Source organism: Carcharhinus amblyrhynchos, chromosome 4 (genome assembly GCF_965287045.1).
Source record: "Carcharhinus amblyrhynchos chromosome 4, sCarAmb.v2.hapA, whole genome shotgun sequence".
NCBI lineage: Eukaryota > Metazoa > Chordata > Chondrichthyes > Carcharhiniformes > Carcharhinidae > Carcharhinus > Carcharhinus amblyrhynchos.
The window spans coordinates 93,768,418-93,789,688 of record NC_137327.1 but is presented as its reverse complement, the minus strand read 5'-3'; the positions used below and the strand labels follow the sequence as shown (position 1 = coordinate 93,789,688).

The 21,271-nt window shown below is 45.8% G+C and overlaps 1 protein-coding gene across 3 annotated transcripts in view; it reads right to left on the bottom strand.

Moving 5' to 3' along the window:
- The window catches only part of nhsl2 (NHS-like 2), a 288,523-nt gene that overhangs the window by 85,861 nt on the left and 181,391 nt on the right, over positions 1-21,271 (bottom strand). The window contains exon 1 of one of the 3 annotated variants that reach the window (XM_080187562.1): positions 9,083-9,253. The exons of the other annotated variants lie outside the window; for them this stretch is intronic. Within the exon in view, the coding sequence (XP_080043688.1) occupies positions 9,083-9,128 (46 nt within the window). The 5' untranslated portion in view covers positions 9,129-9,253. Of the gene's footprint in view, positions 1-9,082; positions 9,254-21,271 lie in introns of those variants that run through there. 3 annotated transcript variants of the gene reach the window in all.

The window sequence follows — 21,271 nt, the reverse complement described above, 5'->3', positions numbered from 1 at the left end:
GGGGAGAGTTGGGCATGCTGGGATACTGATGTACCACCCCAAAGTGATAGAATGTGGCTCTTCATACAACTGTTTCATAAAATCGACTGTGTCAATTAAAGGAGCAAGCATGCAGATGCCTGTTAGTGATTAGGAAGGGATTGGGAAAGAAATCATCGGCAGGTGGGGAGGAAAGAATGGGGCAGGAGATACCTGAGGTTTCTGAAACAACTTTGGATTTTGTATAGCCAATTTTAAACAGCACTCCAGTTTCACAGGACCACAGCACAAAACTGCCTCCAGTGTTGGCACAAGAGTGAAAATTCCACACCGAGATTGTATGTCAGTAATGCTGGCCAAAACTTCAGGCTTTCACTGTGCATTTTATTACTGAACTCTAAGTCAGAAAATGAATTTGATGCAAAGCTTGAAAAGGCTGTTCAAAGAAAATCCTTACTAAAAGTGAAAAAATTACAACATCAGATGTTAGAAAACTGCAAAGTTTCTTTGACTTCCTTTGGCTGTCCTGGTAGTTTCCGGGGTCACCTTTGTAACCTCTGTCAGGACTTAACGCTTTTGCATTATAAGCTACTTTAAAAATAGTAAAATGTTTTAAAAATTCCACTTATCTGCACTTCTTTGTTTTTAATTTTTATCCCATCCAAAAAACTAAATTCAAATTGAATCCAATTCATGGTCCACTTACCTGACGAAGGAGCAGTGCTCCGAAAGCTAGTGGCTTTTGCTACCAAATAAACCTGTTGGATTTTAACCTGGTGTTGTGAGACTTCTTACTGTGTTTACCTCACAATAGAGACAGACAAGATCCAAACTGACAAGATGAGGCATTGCACTGATTCTTCATCTTAACCAAAAGGCCAAAATGGCTTTGAAAAATTTCATCACTTCTTTTCTGAAGTGAGTGACTGCGACAGAGCATAATCCCAAAGGACCCTGCTGCTCTGATATATCTCATTGAAAATGGTTCTCCTTTATTAATATAGTGCATATTGGCAGAAAATTTGGCATGTCAGCTACGACCGTCACCAACGTTTATAGATGCACCATAAAAAGCATTCTTTCTGGCTGTATCACAGCTTGGTATGGCTCTTGCTCTATCCAAGACCACAAGAAACTACAAAGGATAGTAAATGAAGCCGAGTCCACTGACTCTGTCTACACTTCCCACTGCAAAAAGCAGTCAGTATAATTAAAGACCCCACACACCCTGGACATACTCTCTTCCACCTTCTTCTATCAGGAAAAAGATACAAAAGTCTGAGGTCGCATACCAACATGCTGCCATCAGACTTTTGAATGGACCTACCTTGCACTAAGTTGGTCTTTCTCGACACCCTAGCTATGACTGTAACACTACAATCTGCATTCTCCCTTTTCCCTCTCAATGAACAGTATGCTCAGTCTGCATAGCACATAAGAAACTATACTTTTCACTATATCCCAATACATGTGACAATAATAAACCAAATTCAATCAATCTAATCAAAACCAAATCAACTATTTTCACATGGGAGACATCATGTGGGCTAACAGTTACTTTTGAATTCATCTGTCACCCTTCCATTTGTTGTCTCCGGGGTTTCTGAGTCATTCTGAAGCCAGGGGCTCATTTACATACTGGCATCAACTTGCAAATCTCCCTGATAAATTCACCAGTTCTGGGATGGTGAGGAATTCCCTTATCCCTGCAATGAACAGTCCAACAGCTGAAACCTGGGTAAGGGAAGCAATCCTGGGAAATGGGAGCTTCAGACTAACTAATGGCTGATCAAAGATTTTTATGATACATAAAGAACACTCTTGCTTCTCCTAGTTGGCCCCAGCCCCAAAATTAGACATTTCTTACTCTTTTAAGGGCCACAGATCCTTAAAATCAACACTAATTATTTCAGTTTCTGTGATAGGAATAAATATGATCGTCATCCCGGAGGACTTCAAGCCTCCCTATGTTATTTAGCCTGCCTTCCCAAACCTTTTACCAGTTTGGACAAGATAATCCAATGTTTTAAGAGATCGGCACGGTGGCACAGTGGATAGCATTGCTGCTTCACAGCACCAGGAAGCCGGATTCGATTCTGGTCTTGAGTGACTGTGTCTGTGGATTCGATTCCTGCCTTGGTTGACCATCTCTCTGAGTGCTCTGGTTTCCTTCCACAGTCCAAAGATGTACAGGTTAGGTGGATCGGCCAGGCTAAACTCCACCTTTGTGACACAAGATGTGTCAGTTAGTGGGTTAGCAAAGTAAACATGTGGGTTTATGGGGATGGGTCGGGGGTTGGGTCTGGGCAAGATGCTTTGTTGGAGCATCAGTGCAGGCCCGACAGATCCAAATAGCCTCATTCTGCATGGTAGGAAGTCTATGATTCTTCAGGTGTTCCCAAGCAACAGGATAAGGCATTTTAAAATTGTGAAGGACAAATTTAGGATTTCTACATCAGTAAGTACTCCTTATTCAGATGGTGATCCACTGCAACCAGTTTCCAGAAATGGTGGTTATAGGTCAGACACTGTGCTTACTGCTCGCTGGTATAATTGGAAGGTGATAGGGTTAGGAATCTGAAAAGATGAAATCACAGTAGCTAAAGGTCTATTTTACAAGATCTCAATAGTCAATATTCTACTGTTGTTTTTCCTCTACATTTTAAACTAAACTAGGCCTATCTGCTTGCCAGCACCTCAGTTTAAATAAAGCAGATCAGTTTCCTAGGTTCCAGGTTCCTGTTTTATACATTCTTATTTAGAAGCCTCAGAAGAGTTGAAGACAGCTTTAAATAAGAGGAAGGAAGGTAAAATATACAGCTCTGAAAGCAAGCCTCTGATGTGAACTTAAGTAATTACGTTGAAAGGGCAGTGAGACACAAGCTTGGAATTTAAAGCATTGCTACACCAACCATTCTTTTTCTTCTTATTATCCATTCGTGGATTGTGGATCTTGTGGCTAGGACAGCATTCGTTGCCCTTGGGAAGTTGGTGGTAATCTGCCTTCCTGAACTGCTACAGTCCATGTGGTGCAGGTACACCTGTTAGGGAGGGACTTTGACCAGGCACCAGTGACAAACATTTAAATTGGGGAGGAAAAATATGGAATTCCAAAGAGAGGTACAAGAGTTAAAAACACAGGATTTATTTACTAGAAACTTGGTGACATGTCACTCGTAGAAGATTCACATTCTTTAAATACACTTATTTGCACTTTACCAAATGGTAGATTCTATTGTGTACTCAGTATTGGTTTTTAACCTAAGAATCAGGGAGAAGAAAGTTTTAATTAATTTTTCCTTTTTTAAAAATTGCCAACCAGTTCTAAATACATAAAACCAGGAAACATAGAAACATAGAAGATAGGAGCAGGAGGAGGCCATTTGGCCCTTCGAGTCTGCTCCACCATTCATTATGATCATGGCTGATCATCCAACTCAACAGCCTAATCCACTTTTTCCCATAACTTTGATCCCATTCATCCCAAGTGTGATATTCAGCTGTCTCATGAATACATTCAACATTTTGGCATCAACTACTTCCTGTGGTAATGAATTCCAAAGGCTTACCACTCTTTGGATGAAGAAATGTCTCCTCACCTCCGTCCTAAACGGTCTACTCCAAATTCTCAGGCTGTGAACCCTGGTTGTGGACTCCCCTACCATTGGGAATATCCTCCCTGCATCTACCCTATCTAGTTCTGTTTGAATTTTATAAGTCTCTATGAGATCCCCCTCATTCATCTGAACTCCAGTGAAAACAATCCTAACCTAGTCAACCTTTCCTCATACATCAGTCCCGCCATCTCCGGAATCAGCCTGGTAAACCTTTACTGCGCTCCCTCGAGAGCAAGACCATCCTTCCTCAGAAAGGAGATCAAAACTGCACACAATACTCTAGGTGTGGCCTCATCAAGGTCCTGTATAATTGCAACAACACATTCCTGCTCCTGCATCCCTCGAAACCTCTCACAATGAAGGCCAACATGCCATTTGTCTTCTTTACCACCTGCTGCATCTGCATGCTTATCTTCCATGACTGGCGCACAAGGACAGCCAGGTCCTGCTGCACACTCCCCTCTCCCAATTTACAGCCATTCAGGTAGTAACCTACCTTTTCATTTTTCCTTCCAAAGCAAATAACCTCACACTTATCCAAATTATACTGCATCTGCCATTGATTTGCCCATTCACCCAACCTGTCCAGATCATGCTGAAGGATCTCTGCACCCTCCCACCCAACTTGGTATCATGTTCAAACTTTGAAATTATTAATATATATTGTGAATAACTAGGGTCCCAGCACCGATGTGGCACACCACTAGTTACTGCCTGCCAATTTGAAAATCACCCAATAATTCCTACTCTTTGTTCCCTCTCTGCCAACCAGTTTTCTATCATATCAATACACTTCCCCTAATCCCATGCACTTTAATTTTGCACAATAATCTCTTACGTGGGACTTTGTCAAACGCTTTCTTAAAGTCCAAATATATTACATCGACCTGGCTCCCCCTTGTCAACTCTACTAGTTAAATCTTCAAAAAATTCCAACAGATTTGTCAAGCATGATTTCCTCTCCATAAATCAATGATGGCTCTGTCTGATCCTGTCAGTGATTTTAAATGCTGTGCTATAAAGTCCTTGATACTGGATTTGAGAATTTTCCCCACTACCGATGTTAAGCTTACTGGTCTATAATTCCCTGTTTTCTCTCTACTCCCCTTTTTGAAAATTGGGGTGAAATTAACTACCCTCCAATGGCAGAGGCTACGCCAGAGTCTACAGAATCCTGGAAGAAGACCACCAATGCATCCACTATTTCTACAGCCACTTCCTTAAGTACTCTGGGAAGTAGGCCCTGGGGATTTATCCGCCTTCAATCCCATCAACTTTCCCAGCAGCATTTCTCTACTAATACTGATCTCCCTCAGTTCTTCCCTCTGACTAAATCTTGCATTCTCCAACATTTCTAGCATCTAATTTGTATCCTCTTTTCTCAAGCAGAACCAAAAAATGTATTTAGTTGTTCGGCCATTTCTTTGACCCCTATTATACATTCCCCCCTTCCTGTCTGTAGGGGATCTATATTTGTCTTCACCAACCTCTTTCTCTTCACATATCTATAGAAACTCTTAGCGTCAGTCTTAACGTTCCCTGCAAGCCTACTTTTTGTATTGTATTTTCCCCGTCTTAATCAATCCCTTGGTCCTTCTTTGCTGAATTCTAAACTGCTCCCAATCCTCAGACCTATTATTTTTCTTTGCCAATCCGTATGTCTCTTCCTTAGATCGGCTACTCTGGCTAATTTCCTTTGAAAGCTATGGATTGGCCCTCTTACCCATTTTGCTTTTGTGCCAGACAGGAATAAACAGTTTCTGCAATTCCCCCATGCAATCCTTGAGTGTTTGCCTATCCACTGTCATCCCTTTAAGTACTTTTCCACAATCTATCAAGAACCTTTATTCCAAACGTCGCCTCACTTTTGCACCCAACTGTTGGTACTGCAAGGGTGACCTGGAGTGTTATTCTACACGAAGAAAGAAAAGCTCTTAAAGCAGAAAACCATTGGAAGCCAATGTATTTATCAGTGCTGTAGGAGGGATATTCATATCTCAATAGCTTCACATCACGTTTACAGCATGAACACATCGGAATATATAATTTGGAAATGCAGACACTCAGGGAGCAGGCACAGGTGCAGCTTATATGGAAGCCAGTCAGATGTTCTCCAGAATTGACATTCCTAAAGGCCCCAAGGGCATCCAGTCATTAATCAGAAGCTATTTATTGTTAATTGGAATGTCAGATCATAGATTGCAGCACCGAGCCACATTAGATAGTGCTTGTCGTTCAAACCTTCCCACATTAATCAGGGCTTCAGGTGTCATGTTCCTGGAATGACCTCTTGGTCATCTCAAATGTTGAGGGTAGCATCTCAAAAACAAGGCAGCATTAGCAACAATGCAAGTAAGGCTGAAACTAATGTAGATCATCACAGTTCCTGTAGATCGCAGATTGTGAGCTTCATTATGTGGAACTGTTTCATTGACTCTGCCTATACTTCCCGCTGCCTCGGAAAAGCAGACAGCATAATCAAGGACCCCACGCATTCCGGACATACTCTCTTCCATCTTTTTCCATCAGGAAAAAGATACAAAAGTCTGAGGACATGTACCAACCACTCAAAAACAGCTTTTTCCCTGCTGTCACTAAACTTTTGAATGGACCTATCATATATTAAGTTGGCCTTTCTCTACACCCTAGATATGACTGTAACACTACACTTAGGGAGCAATTTTACCTTTTTGATTTTAAGTGCTGAATCTGGACAGTCTGAATCTGGGTGTAATTCAGATCTGACATAGAAACCTGCTCCTATATGCATTCAACCTGAAAAAAAGTCGCAAATCTGAATCGCGCTGTGGACAGTGCTTTCCGTGCCCGAAATGCTGCTGCTCCAATTGGAGCCTTCAACTGTGCACGTGTGGTGAAAAACAAATTTGAAAAATGCTCCCCTGTCACATCACTCCTGGGTCACAAAGGCGGATAAAGCAGCCCAGGAGCGGTAGTCCCCACAGACACCCCACCCCCACAATATAACTGTCCCCCTTATCCACCCATTCGCCCACTACCCAGACCAATCATGTTCCCTGCTCCCTTCCCCCACCCCACCGATTGCCCACAGAGTGGCAGTGGACCTCCCCTTGCCCCTGTCCCTCTGCCCCCACACCAGAGATCCATCTGACCTCTCTCCACCCCTCCTCCCCCACCAGAGAATGATGGGGCCTCCCTCCTCCCCCCTCCCCCACCAGGAAATGATCAGGCCTCCCTTCTCCCGCCTCCCCCACTAGAGAATGATCTGGCCAGCCTCCCTGCCCCTCCCACCCCACTGATCTGAGTTAGAGACCTATTGGAAGCTCTGAACTTACCTCTTCAGAAGTTGGAATGCCTGAAAGAGATCTTTGCCGAGCATGTCTGTTTCACGCTGAAACTGGATGGGTGAGCGCAATGGTAAAGGGGAAAATACAGGTAAGATTGGGTGCCCAGCTCATTAAGTCAACTTAGATGTAACCTGGTAAAGTGGGAATCTGCTCGGACGTGGGCACGGATTGTGCTATTCACCTCACGCCCAATTTTACCATGTTTTCACACCCGAAAACAGGCGCAATGCAATGGTAAAATCACCACCTTTGTTTCAAAACTGGAAAATTCTGCCCTCGGTTACAGTCAGGTACCAGCATCACCTGCATTTATAGTTTTTCATTTTTTGTTTCTTGGCCAGGTTATAACCTTGTCTGTGATGAATTAATGTGCCACATGTAATTAATGTGCCACAACTGGCCTCAACAAGCCTGAGTCGGGAATGGAAAATTGATCTGGCTCGCTATTTAGTGAGTGAGTGCTTCAGGAGTAGTATGGGTGTGGATATTGGGTGAGAGCTGAGTGAGCTTGACAATGATGCCCACAGTGAATTGGACCCACTGCTCATGGGAATATAAACAACAAGATGGCAATGTTTTCACACCAGGAGGAAGGTAAGGGAGAAAATTATTGAAGAGAAGCAAATACATGACTAGCTCCTTGCCTGCTTTCTTCCTCATCCAGAGGTGCTAACACATACTGGAGTAAGGATCCACAGTGCAGCCACCCTTCAGTGGCTTGGTGACTATTCCTTTACATAAACCCAGGTAACGAGTGTTTGCACACTATTCGATTGCTTCATAACAAAATGTGATCATATTCTGACCTGATTTAACAAATGCAGATTTTATATTGTGCCTTACTGTAAACTAATGAAGAGAAAGTCCCCATACTGATCTTTCCCTTCTTAGCCCAGAAACACAAAGGGCACAATTTTACTGGCCGTTCACACCACGCTCCCGCTTCAGCGAGGTCTGAGAATTTGGCCAAATCTCCATTCACTGCAGCGGAGTGGGAAAGTCCTGCCAGTGTGAATGGCGGTGATGTTCATTGCCAGCAAGAAAACAAATAGGGAGGCTCAGCATCTGAAGTGCTCATTATCACTGGGCAATGCAATTATCGACAGGACCATTGTGATAGCAACTTCAAAGTCCTTTCATAAACATTCTGAAGAAGTGCAGCCGCGGACAAATCGAAAATAATTACAAATTATTTATTTTTTTCTTAAATTGATCAGCAAAATATGAAGTAATTAAACCAGCAAAGAGCTGAAAGATTCTTCTATATGGAACTGCATTTTGGGTTCTGCTGTCACAGATTTACACTGTCAGCTGACACCGCCTCCCCCTACTCCCACCACCACATGATGACATCATGGTTAGCTGGTTACACTGTATGTTATCTACTCGTTACCATACATTTATTATTTCTGCATTTAATTTGGACCTCTATTTAATTAGCGTAATAGCATTCAAAGTATTTACAAGTTGTATTATTGTCAATTGAAAGTGACTGTGTGGCCACGTTGGGAATAATTTTAACTTCGTGCAGCCTGTTTAACATCTCCCATTCAAGTCCATAAAAATAGGAATGGGGAGGAATGTAATTGCACTGTAGATTACCATCACCCATTTTACATGTTTGTACCAAGTCAAAATGTACCTCAGTTACTGACAACAGAATCGGACGGCAGAATAATATTCCAAGAGGAAGCTGGAAAATGTAGGATTCCCCTTCCCCCAGACAGAGGGAGATTACAACAGGATGTACTTTTTAATACTGGGGAGATAGAATCCAATTCATAGATTCTTCCTGATTTCTTATAACGATACCATTTGATTGAAAAAAGATTGGCACGAGTAGGAAAGAGCTACTTCAGTTTCATAACCCAGTCTTAATTACCAGTGCATCCTGTAGTATGCCCTGAGTGCTGCTATTACAAATTCAAAGGAGAATTAGGCAATAAGTACACAGAAAATGCACAGATTACAGCACGAAGGCATTGAGACTCTTCATGCACTGGATTTAAATACAGCCATTAAACATTATGCCATCTCTCTCAGTCTGTTAGATTAACATAAGTGATAAATTTAATCACAAGACAAATTTAGCATTTTTATGTTAACAAAATTCAGAACATAGCACTCTTTTAGACTCTCACATTATGTCAGAGATCCTACCTCCCATATTGCGAGAAATAGTAAAGGTGTTTGATATATACTCCATCTTCTCTGTATAAATGCTTCACAGGATAGCACCCGAGTCACCAGCATGTAAGAAACGTGGTTAACACAACATTGTGCAACAGCAATCTGAAAGATCCCATTAGCTCACTCCACACAAAAAAAACACAAGTCTAAACGGCAACTTCCCTTCAAATCTGTAGACTCAGGAACAGAGGAAGTGAGCAGGAACTCTCTGTTTTGCTAAACTCAGATCAGCCCATTGTCATAACTCAGTCCCCCTTCCTTCCCGCTTATAATGTGCCTTCCTTCTCGAGGTTTTGCTGGGAGATATAACATATTTCTACAATGACCCAGGCTGGGGCCAAGCTGTGTGAGTTCTGCAGACCTTGCGAAGCCATGCCTTTCCTATTAGACAAGCTGAAAAGGCAGCCCTCCCCACCCCCCCTGCTTCTCAAGCAAAGAATTATCAGCTCCAGAAGCTTAAAGCAAACCTGGAACAGACAGCTGGCACTAAATGTGTTGCTTCTATTAGTGATACACGCTATACAACATCAACCTCTCATTAATGTCTTACGTGCAAAGATCTTCATAATCAGATTTTACCAACCTTCAATGATAAATTTCCAGATTTCTCGGAGCTAGTGAATTGGTAAAAACTGTTTTCCCTCCAAGCATGGAGGAAAAGATTTCCAAGGACTTTTAATCAAAAATCAGGAAGTGTGCACATCACATCAGTAATGTAAGGATGTAGTTTGAAGAGTCTCTATAGTGACCCTTGTTATACTATTGACATAATCAATATGCTGCCTATATCCTTCACAACATTCTGTTCATCACTCAATACAAAACTGAATTTCAGCATTTTAGTCAGACTTTAAAAATGTTGTGCTTCATATTATCATATATCACAGAATTACCAAACTGGTAAGTGCATTAGGAGGCCATTCGGCCTATTGTGTTTGCACTGGTGTCATACTTTCAACATTGGGAAGGATTCTCCAGCTGTTCACGCCAGCAGAAATCTCTGGTCCTGCTGCAATCGATAGCGACTTGGCTGAGCACCAAATTCTCTGTCCTCACTTGCAGTGGTGACGGGCTGCGAATGTCTGGACAATTCTGGTCATTGTAGTGTGATATATATACTGTTCACAAATACTATGGAATGCCCTTTACTATTATTGTCAGTTTTCTGTGATTATGGAAACCTATAATTACTCAAGAGTATTCAATACTTAGGAAAGATCAATAAAAAGGAAAAGGAAGTTGGGATGATATTGTTAATGAAAGATGAGATTAGTACATCAGTGAACAAGGAGCTTTGATCACAGGGAAGATCAAGATATTGGGAGCGATTTTGAGCCCGCACTCTCTGGAATGGCGGCACACGCTCAAAATTCAGAAACTGCGATTCACGCCGGCACATTCCTGGCCCCTTGCCAGGGGAGTAATATAAAACATGCCGACGGATGGTAGAAAGCTAATTTTAGCACATTACACTCTCTCCGGGAAGTGGAGTGATGTCTCAGAAGTGCCATTTACAATAGGTCTACATACTGAGCACCTTCATCTCCGAGGGCATTTTGGAGGTGATGCTCAGACATCCAGCACCCTCCATGGTGTACACTACACAGGAGGCACCAGAGAGAACAAAGAGGACACAGCTAAGTGCAACTTAGAGCTGGAAAGTGGAGGGGTGGGGGTGGTCCCAGAATCACCTTACTGGGGGAACAGTTTGGAGTGGTCACTGGCAGGCCTTACCTTCTCTTCATATCAGACGCCCCTTGACTTAAAGGAGTTGTGAAGACTGGTATGCAGGCAGTGCTTCCTGTGTCCTCCCTCCTGGGTTCCTGTGCTGAGGGAGTGCCCTTCCACAGTGAGGGCTGGCCAGAAGGTTTGAGGGCTTGAAACCAAGAGACTCAGCACTGGGGGCCATTGTGAGTTATGACACCCAGGTGGGGTCCAATGAGAGGCTGGGCTGTCAGGGTACGGGAGGGGAATCAGGAATGGGCTGCATTTCCCCTCAGATAGCCTGAAGGACCTCACATAGAGGAGGATGACTGCAGTGTGATTGGGAACCACACTCAGGCAGTGGTGTGAGAGCAAAGGGGAGAGGCTGCTCAAAAAGCCAAAACCAATTGTCAGGGGTGCTTGTGTGTAACAGTAGATCTCAACGGGTCATGATGGAAGATTGCTCAACTCTGCACCTCTTTATTACCTGGGAGAAACAGGGCCCTCTGGGAATGCACTGGACATGCTAATCGCTGGCCTCACATTCAGCTGTGTCTCATCTACCGAAAAAGACAGACACTGGGCTGGACAGTCACCCCAGCCTCCCCTCACTACTGATAATGTCATTAAATGTTGTGCAATCAAAAAGCACTGCTGTTTAGTGGAGGCCAACTGTGAACCCTTTGCAAGCCATTCTCCCAAGTATTGAGCTGACATTCCCAGAAAGGTTGCAACATCGCACAGAAAATAATGATGTGCAGCCCTATGCAAGGCATAATGGAGATGTCTATCATCATTCATGGTCATGACAGGGTGCATTGGTGAGATCCTCCTTCAGCGTGCAAATTCTGGCCACATGCAGCCACTTGACTCCCGCTAATGTGACACTGAGTTTCCTGGGGGCTGGGGAAATACAGCCATGTGGTGCCACTGAGACCCTGGTGGGTCCAAACGCTGCATCCTGCTGGAGTTGACGGGGACCAATGTGGCTATAAAGTCCAAGTGGATGGTGTGAGGGATGACATTGAGGCACGTACTGAGTGTGCTGCCAAAGGTATTGAGAGATGAGGGTTGGGTCTCTCTCACGAACCCTTGTAGCTCATTGTGGTTTTCTCTTCTTTACAGTGCATGGACTGGAGGATCATGGAGTCTGTTGAGTTGGTTATCCTACTTATTGGCATCTAGCAGCGGTAGCGACACCGATGTGCCATGGCACCTAGCCAGGACCAGTGCCCTGTGGAGAAAGCGAGGTTGAGCCTGTCACTGTTCCAGGAGCAGCACCACAGATCCGCAGCTACTGGGCAAGGTTATTCCAACACTGGTCATCATACCTGCAGGTGTCAGACATTCAACCCCGTAGCAAGCTGTGTCTGCCCCGGGGACCACCTCTGCTGGCACCTCATGGAATGGGGACACCCACTGCTGAGGGAATGCCCTTCCTTCATGGGGGCTGGCAAGAGGGTGCCATTCTCACATTCCACAGGGATGAGGCACTGGGTGAGCGTGGTGGTTCCCCCAAGCTTGGTGGCATGAACAGACAGAGTGGAGGCTCTGTGGGTGAACAAAATGAAATTTATTGCCAAACATTCGAAACAAAATGATGATCTATCTAAACTAGTGCTTATATTCGCCTGTGCCCACTTAGTGCTGATGGTCCCTAAATCCTCCTGACCCTTCTACTACATCCAGTTTCCACAGCTGTGGTTGAGCTGGCCTGCTAAGTTCCACATCTTTTTGCCTTGGAGGATGTTGGCAGATGACCCCTGGTGGCGGGAGCCTGCTTTCAGGCAGCGTAGATGTTTGAATGCTTCCCTTCTTGTGGATTCCCACCAGTGCCCGCACCATGCAGTTGAAGCCCTGCACCATGATCTGGACATTTCCTAAACATGGAGTGTAAGGCCTGTACCAAGGTCTCTACTGTGGACGCCACTCTCGCAGCATTGGCTTCATCCTGCTGCAGTGATGGCACCATCTCCTTGGATAGAAGACGATGGGCTCCTCCAGTCAACCTTGCACTCCGAGGAGAGCTGCTGTCTTCCCTTCCTGATACTCGTGGCTTTCCCTTTGCAGCTCCAGCAGCTGTGGAATAACCGGGCCCAGGGACACATCATCGGCACAGGACTCAGCAGATTCCTGGCCTCTGGCATCCCTCTGAGTGCCAATTCCCTGGGATGTCTCTGCATCCGCCAGCTGTGTATTTCCAGCTGTGAAGTGCTCACCAGTGAGTGGCCCAAAAGCCTATCTGCTTAGTGATCCTACTGAGGTGTGAGTATCTGCTCTGGCGCTGAGTGTGGGTGACCTGTGATGCCTCTTCAGTGGTGGGATTGGAGAACTTCCTCTCTGTGCTGCTGGAGTCTGATGGATCCAGGGGGCACGAGGATAGTCTGGCCTGTTTCGCTAGTCGGCCTGCAAGAGAAGGGATATGACATCAGTGCACTACAGGGGAGATGGGGTGAACAATGATTATTCACTTGAGACTTGAGGATTGACAGTATATGTGTTGAGGATTCTCACATTTGTGTGTGCCCCCATTTCACCAGCAGAGCAGGCACGCTGTTTCTCCTTCCTGGCCTGCTCGAAGGCTCACTTAAAATGTGTGAGGGTTCGAAGCTCGGGCGTGACTCCAGCTAACTGTGCCTGCTCACACCTGTTATGGTTGAGTTTGTCCAGCAGTGACATAGAGAGGATGAGTATAGGTGGGGGTGTTGACATTTAGTATGGTGATGAGGTGTGGCAGGTATGGGACTTGGGTGGGAGCTGGAGTGTGTGGAGCGTAGCAGCTACTGGTGGGACATGGTGATTGTGGGAGGGAGGGGGGATCCTGGTGCCTGGTGCTGGCAAAGTCCAAGGCGGCTGAGTGAGAGAAAGGGTTGTAGGTGCGAGGGGTGCATGAGAAGGTCTAGTTGGAGATTAGAGGTGGTTCACTTGCCCTAGCTGAGCAAAGAAGATCAATTATCTTCTTCTAACATTGCTGCCCTCTCCTCTTCTGGAGTGCACTTGCACTGACCAGGGCTGCCACTGCATCCAGGTGGGGGGGGAGGTGGTGACCCTGCTGGAAGGCCGTTTCCTGGAGCTGGGGTAGAGAGTGTGTCCCACCTCTGTTCCACTAAATCCAGCATCTGTGTGGCCCCCCCCCCCCCCCCCCCCCCGCTCTGAAAAGCACGGGACTGCCTTCTTGCCTGCCATTGCATGCAGTCATTGTGAAACAAGTGCTGGGGAGCCATTTACATACAGCACCCCAGTACTTGCAGCAGTTAAATTGTTGTGGGATGGGCCACCCATCAGAGGGAATACGCCACAAGTGCATCGTGATACTCATGGACATGAAAACTATTACTAATGTGGCGTAAGATGTGGTCTGAAAACATGCCGGCACCGAAAACGGAAATCACTATTTTTAGCACCAGAATCAACCCTGCCATTTTTTGGTGAGATTTTGGCCATTGAATCAGTTTGGATGGAACTAAACAACAGTCGAGGCAGCAAACATTGATGCAAGCTGTTTACAGGCTACCAAACAGCAGTGAGTCAGCCTCCTTCTGCAATGTAGCGATTCTGTGATTCGATAATCTGTAACCTGGTCTCAGAGAAATACATTGAGGTCAAGGGGACCAAACAGCTGCAGGAGATGGTGGCTGGCATTTTTCCTGACTGTGTCGCAACCCGGTCTATGGCCAGACAAGCTCTGTCTGAGGTTGCTGAAGTTGTGCTGTAGATAGAAGATGTTCCGGTCTGGTTATCTCAAATCTTTTTCAGGAATCGAGAAGACCCTGAAGAGGAATTAATAAAGTTTCCTTGGTAGCAGCCTGTTCAAAATATTAGCCTAGGCTGCTCACACTGAAACCAAGCTCCTGAATACTCTTATAATTAAAATGAGTTGTTGATGAAGAAATGGAAACTCTCTGACAGGTCTGTAGATGAGGAGTGGACAGTGATCCATCAGCTAGTATTCGGTTGAGGTACCATGGGAAAGTCAAAGAACAAAGAACAACACAGCACAAGAACAGGCCCTTCGGCCTTCCAAGCCTGCACCTATCATGTGGTCCTAACTAGACCATCTGTTTGTATCCCTCTATTCCCAGTCTGTTCATGTGGCTATCTAGATAAGTCTTAAATGATCCTAGCGTGTCTGCCTCAAACATCTTGCTTGGTAGTGCATTCCAGGCCCCACCACCCTCTGTGTAAAAAACGTCCCCCGCATATCTGTATTGAATCTTTCCCCCACCCCCAAACCCCTCCCCCCCCAACCCCCAACCCTTACCTTGAACTTGTGACCCCTTGTGTTTATCATTTCCAACCCAGGAAAAAGCTTCCAACTGTTCACCCTATCTATGCCATTCATAATTTTATAAACTTCCATTAGGTCGCCCCTCAATCTCTGTCTTTCCAGGGAGAACAACCCTAGTTTACTCAATCTCACCTCATAGCTAAGATCTTCCATACCAGGCAACATCCTCATAAACCTTTTCTGCACTCTTTCCAAAGCCTCCATGTCCTTCTGGCAGTGTGGCAACCAGAACTGGATGCAGTACTCCAAATGTGGCCTAACCAAAGTTCTATATAACTGCAACATTATATGCCAACTTTTATACTCTATGCCCCGTCCAATAAAGGCAAGCATGCCATATGCCTTCTTCACCACCTTTTCCACCTATGTTGCCACCAAGGATCTGTGGACTTGTACACCCAGATCTCTCTGTGTGTCTATACTCCAGATGGTTCTGTCATTTATTGTATAGCTCCCCCTGCATGAGATCTACCAAAATGCATCAATTTGCATTTATCTGGACTAAAGTCTTGTGGCTAGTCCATGAAATACCAATAGCTGGACATGTCGATACATGCAAAACCCAGCCAGCGTTTCTGCTGGCCACAGCTCCACAGAGACATAGTAAGGTTTTGCAGAACCTGGCATACATGCCAGGCTGTGAGAAAATTCCAACCTTCAAGATGACCTGCACCATACTTCCTGAGCTGTATTCTGGGAGCCACTCAGCAAGGTATTGACACAATTCTTTACCAGGTATGATCTTCCCACTGAGATCTTGTTGGATCAGCGCTCAAAATTCATGTCCAAGATATTCCAGGACGTCATGGTTAACCTGGCCATGACCCAGCAGAAGTCTTCAGCATGTCACCCACAGTCACGGATGCACTAGAACATTACCCCAGGGCATACTGCCACGCATATCCCCAAGACTGGGTGAAAGGATTCACTTTCCTTCAGTTTGCAACCAGGGCCTCACTGAATGGATTCGCTGGCTTTAGTCTGTTCAAATTAGTTTATGGACACCACATGTGAAAGTCTCCAAAACTCACTGAGGAGACGTTTTGTAGAGCAGAAGGAGGGGCTCCTCATCTGTGTTCCAGCTATGAAAGAACAGGCAGACAAAATGCCAAGGCCCAAGCCTTTCAGTCAGGACACTACAGGCCCTATTTTACCATTTAGATTCGAAGTGCTGGGCGGACTTGAAACTGGGAGTGTTTCAGATCTCACTTTTAGACCCATTCTGAAACACCCCCTTTTGCATCCTGCCTGCAAAAATATCAGTGATTCTAAATTGTGCTGCACAAGCCTGTGGCAGAGCTTAATGTGCCTGAAACCCTGTAGTTCCAATCGGTGCCTCCAACTGCGTAGAAAAAAAAAACGAATGTGGCTCCCCTGCCGGATTATGCCTCGCCCTGGCCCCCACAGACATTGGCCCACCCCACAACATTACTGACCCCCTTATCCTACCTACACCCCCACCACCCAGACTGATTGCAGACCCCTCTCCCACTTCTCCCCTACTGATCTCAGGCAGAGTAGCAGCAGACCCCCTTTCACCACCACTGATGTCAGGCACAGTGGCAGTGAATCCTCCTTCGCCCCCCCCGCCCACTGATCTCAAGCAGCGAGCCATCAGATGCTACTCACTTACCTCCTCACTAACCCTCATTGATGGAGCCCCTGGATCAGATTTATATGGAGCATGTCTGTTTTGCATCAATTCCAGGTGGGTGAATGTGGTAGTAAAGGGGGAAGTGCCAGTAAAGTTGGGCATGCAACCCATTAAGTCAATTCCAATGCATGCAAATGCATTTAAATGGTCATCGTGCCTGTTTTGGGCGTGGTCTCGATTGTGGTCATTTTCGGGCCTTGGTAAAGGGAGAACCGGCGCGAAGGCAGATACAGAGCGCGGTACTCACCTCATGCCAGCCCTTACCAAGTTTACGCGCCCGAAAATGGGCGCAACATGATCATAAAATTGGCTTCTATGTGTTAGTGCTCATACCAATACTAGGTGAAACCTTACAAGCCCAGTTCAGTGAATAGTGCAGAGTAGCGAAGTAGCTTAGGGAACTGAACTATCTAATCGACAATCCAGATAAGGGGAAAATGCAAAGGGTGTGTCATCTTGATATGATGAAGCAATGTCACAGCTGAGAAGGGGACAAGCAAATAACAGTCCCATTGCCACTAACTTGGAGGAGGAGGGTAGCAGTGGGGATGAATTGGAGGGGGATGTGGGTGAGGATCACATTGAACCCTCTACTACCCAGCTAGCCAATATGGAAACACTAGCCAATGTAGACACCTTATTCTTGCAGCTAGAAGCAGAATAGTGAGAGGAGTGATAAGGCTTCTCGTTGCATTTAAAAGCTTATGCAGATACATGCCAGACTGCACCACCCTAGCCATTCATTAAGTTGATGCGGGAAAGGCCCCTCTCATAAAGTAACATTCCTATCACTTAGACCCAGAAAAGCCAGCCCAGATCTGGATTATCTACATGCTGGAGTACTAACTAATATAGACTCGCAACAGCAGCCAGAACTCTCGGGTTGTGCTCATGCCCAAGCTGGACAGGTTCTGCATTGACTACTGGAAAGTTAATCAGTGACCAGAGATAAGTTTTACCTAATACCCTTGCTGGAAGGCTGTGCAGATAAGGAGATAAAGCAGCCTATATCACAAAGATAGATTCACTCAAGGAATACCAGCAGGTTCCATAGAACCATAGAACATTACAGCACAGAAACAGGCCTTTTGGCCCTTCTTGGCTGTGCCGAACCATTTTTCTGCCCAGTCCCACTGACCTGCACCTGGACCATATCCCTCCACACCCCTCTCATCCATGTACCTGTCCAAGTTTTTCTTAAATGTTAAAAGTGAGCCTGCATTTATAACTTCATCTGGCAGCTTATTCCACACTCCCACCATCCTCTGTGTGAAGAAGCCTCCCCTAATATTCTCTTTAAACTTTTCCCCTTTCACCCTTAACCCATGTCCTCTAGTTTTTTTTCTCCTCTAGCCTCAGTGGGAAAGGCCTGCTTGCATTTACACTATCTATACCCATCATAATTTTATACACCTCTATCAAATCTCCCCTCATGCTTCTACGCTCCAGGGAATAAAGTTCTAACCTATTCAACCTTTCCCTATAACTCAGTTTCTCAAGTCCCAGCAACATCCCTCTCTGCACTCTTTCAACCTTATTAATATTCTTCCTGTAATTAGGTGACCAAAACTGCACACAATACTCTAAATTCAGCCTCACCAATGTCTTATATCACCTCACCTATGATGGCCTCACAATGTCTTATACACCAACACTCATGATGGCCTCGCAAAGAAAATCTCTTCGTAACCCCAAATGGGTTATAGCATTGTCAAGTTATGTCCTTTGAGATCTGAAATGTTCTGGTTGCTTCCAAAGACCAATAAATGAGGTGGTGGCGGGCTTATCCAATTGCAAGCCTTCCATTGTTTGCTGGAGCAGACGAGTGAAGGAGCAGAGAGAGATAAGATTTTACCTGTTAAAAACCTGTTTAAATAAGTTTAAAGCACTTTGTTCTTTGTAGAACTGTTTAAAGCATTTATTTATTGTATTTACTGCTTTAAGAATTCTGAGGGAGTGGTTAGAAGGAGTTGTGGGCCAGCCAGCTTTAAATCAGCGCCAGGTTTAAAAGGAGGCCTGGTGCAGACAGCGGGCAGCGGAGTGAGAGGGAAGCAGAGTGAGTAATTAGGGCTTAATATCAAAAGGGCTTGGGAGAAAAAGGGCCAGGTGAGTTCGTGTGGAAATTTTCAAAATTACTGCAGTGAATAATGGAGGGGCATGTGATGTGTGGTTTCTGTATGATGTGGGAACTGGTGGACCCCAGGGTCCATCCCAGTGACCATGTCTGCAGTAAGTGCAGGTTGCTGGAGGAGCTCCAGCTCAAGGTAGATGAGCTGGCCTCTGAGCTACGGACGCTGAGGCTCATCAGGGGGAGAAAGGGTGCCATTGTCAATGGGGTGCAAGTGACATCCACCCCCCCTAGACTGGCTAACTCTAAGGGTCAGGAACAAGAGGGGGCTGCTGAGAGGAAGAAGGAGGGTGGGAAGAGGAGGCCTCAGCCTCTCAAGCTGCATAACAGGTTTGAGGTTCTTGCTTCCAGGCTGGACGAGAACGAGGGAGGTGAGGTCGGTGAGCAGACTGCACACGGTACAGTGATGCAGCAGGACATAGGCAAAGAGAAGGGGAAAAGGAACGTAGTAGTGATTGGGGATAGTGGGGTGAAGGGTATTGACACTGTCCTTTGTCACAATGACAAAGTCCACAGAAGGGTGTGTTGTCTGCCTGGTGCTCGGGTCCGGGATGTCGCATCTGGGCTGTAGAGGAACCTGGAATGGAAGGGTGAGAATCCGGTCGTAGTTGTTCATGTGGGTGCCAACGACGTAGGCAAAATGCGAACTGAGGATCTGGGGAGGGAGTATGAAAAGCTGGGAATGGAATTAAAAAGTAGAACCGACAAGGTGGTCATCTCTGGGCTACTTCCTGAACCGAGTGCAGACGGGCGTAGGGTTGATAGGATTAAGGAAGTGAATGGGTGGCTCAGGGATTGGTGTGGGAGGAATGGGTTTGAATTTATGGGGCATTGGCACCAGTATTGGGGTAGGTGGGACCCGTTCAGGTGGGATGGGGTTGGCCTGAACCGTGCTGGGATCAGAGTGCTGGCTAATCGTGTAAAGAGGACTGTAGACAGGGCTTTAAACTAATTGGGGGGGGGAGGGTGTGAGGGTAGGTGACATTACGGAGTCTAAAGTTAAGGAGACGGTACAGGTAAGGATAGAGGCCGAGGATGTCCCAATAATAGAGGGAGTAGGGGGCGTGAGTATGGTTGGTGGCGTTCCGGCAAATAAGGTCCAGGTGAAGGCTGGGATGAAGGCACTTTATCTGAATGCGTGAAGCATAAGGAATAAAGTGGATGAGTTGGTGGTGCAGATCGACACAAATGGATATGATCTGGTGGCCCTTACAGAGACGTGGCTGCAAGGTGACACGGACTGGGAGCTGAATGCCCAGGGGTATCAAGTGTTTAGGAAGGATAGGCGGGAGGAAAAAGGGGGGGCGTAGCTCTGCTGATTAAGGATAGCATCAGGGTGGTAGTGAGGGATGATATTGGAGCCAAGGAGCAGAAGGTGGAATCGTTGTGGGTAGAGATTAGGAACAGCAAAGGGAGGAAGACGCTGGTGGGTGTCGTCTATAGGCCCCCCAATAATGATCTGGAGGTGGGGCGGGCTGTTAACGCACAAATAAGTGCGGCGTGCAGGAATGGGACGGCCGTAGTTATGGGGGATTTCAATCTGCATATTGATTGGTCGACCCATGTTGGAAGCAGTGGGCTCGAGGAGGAGTTCTTGGAATGCTGCCGGGATAGTTTCCTCGAACAGTGTGTGTTGGAGCCGACGAAGGAGCGAGCTATCTTGGATCTGGTGCTATGTAATGAGGCGGGTAGAATTAGGGAACTTGCAGTGAAGGATCCTCTTGGGGAGAGTGATCATTGTATGGTGCAGTTTCTGGTGCAGATGGAGGAGGAGAAAGTGGGTTCCCGGACACGCGTCCTTTGTTTGAACAGAGGGGAGTACGGTAGGATGAGAGAAGAATTGGCGAATGTGGACTGGGGGAGCGCGTTGGTAGGTAGGTCTGCTGAGGAGCAGTGGAGGATCTTTAAGGAGATCTTTCTTGGTGCTCAGCGGAAATTTATTCCGATGGTCAAAAAGGATCGTAGGAGGAGAGGTAATAAGCCGTGGATAACGAAGGAGGTGAAGGAAAGCGTTAAATTAAAAGCGGAGGCGTTTAGAATAGCTAAGAGTAGTGGGCGAGAAGAGGATTGGGAGAGGTTTAAATGAGAACAAAGATTGACAAAGAAGTTGATAAAGAAGGGTAGGAGAAACTATGAAGCTGGGCTAGCGCTTAATATAAAAAAGGATAGCAAGAGTTTTTATAAATATATAAAAAGGAAGAGGCTGGCTAGGGTGAACGGTGGACCCTTAGAGGATGAGAAAGGGGACTTAGTGGTAGGGGATGGGGATATGGCAGAGGTCTTGAATAACTTTTTTGTTTCGGTCTTCACGGAGGAGGACGTGAATAATTTGCCGGATGTTAGAGATGGAAAGGTGGTAGGACTGGAGGGTCTGGATGACATTAC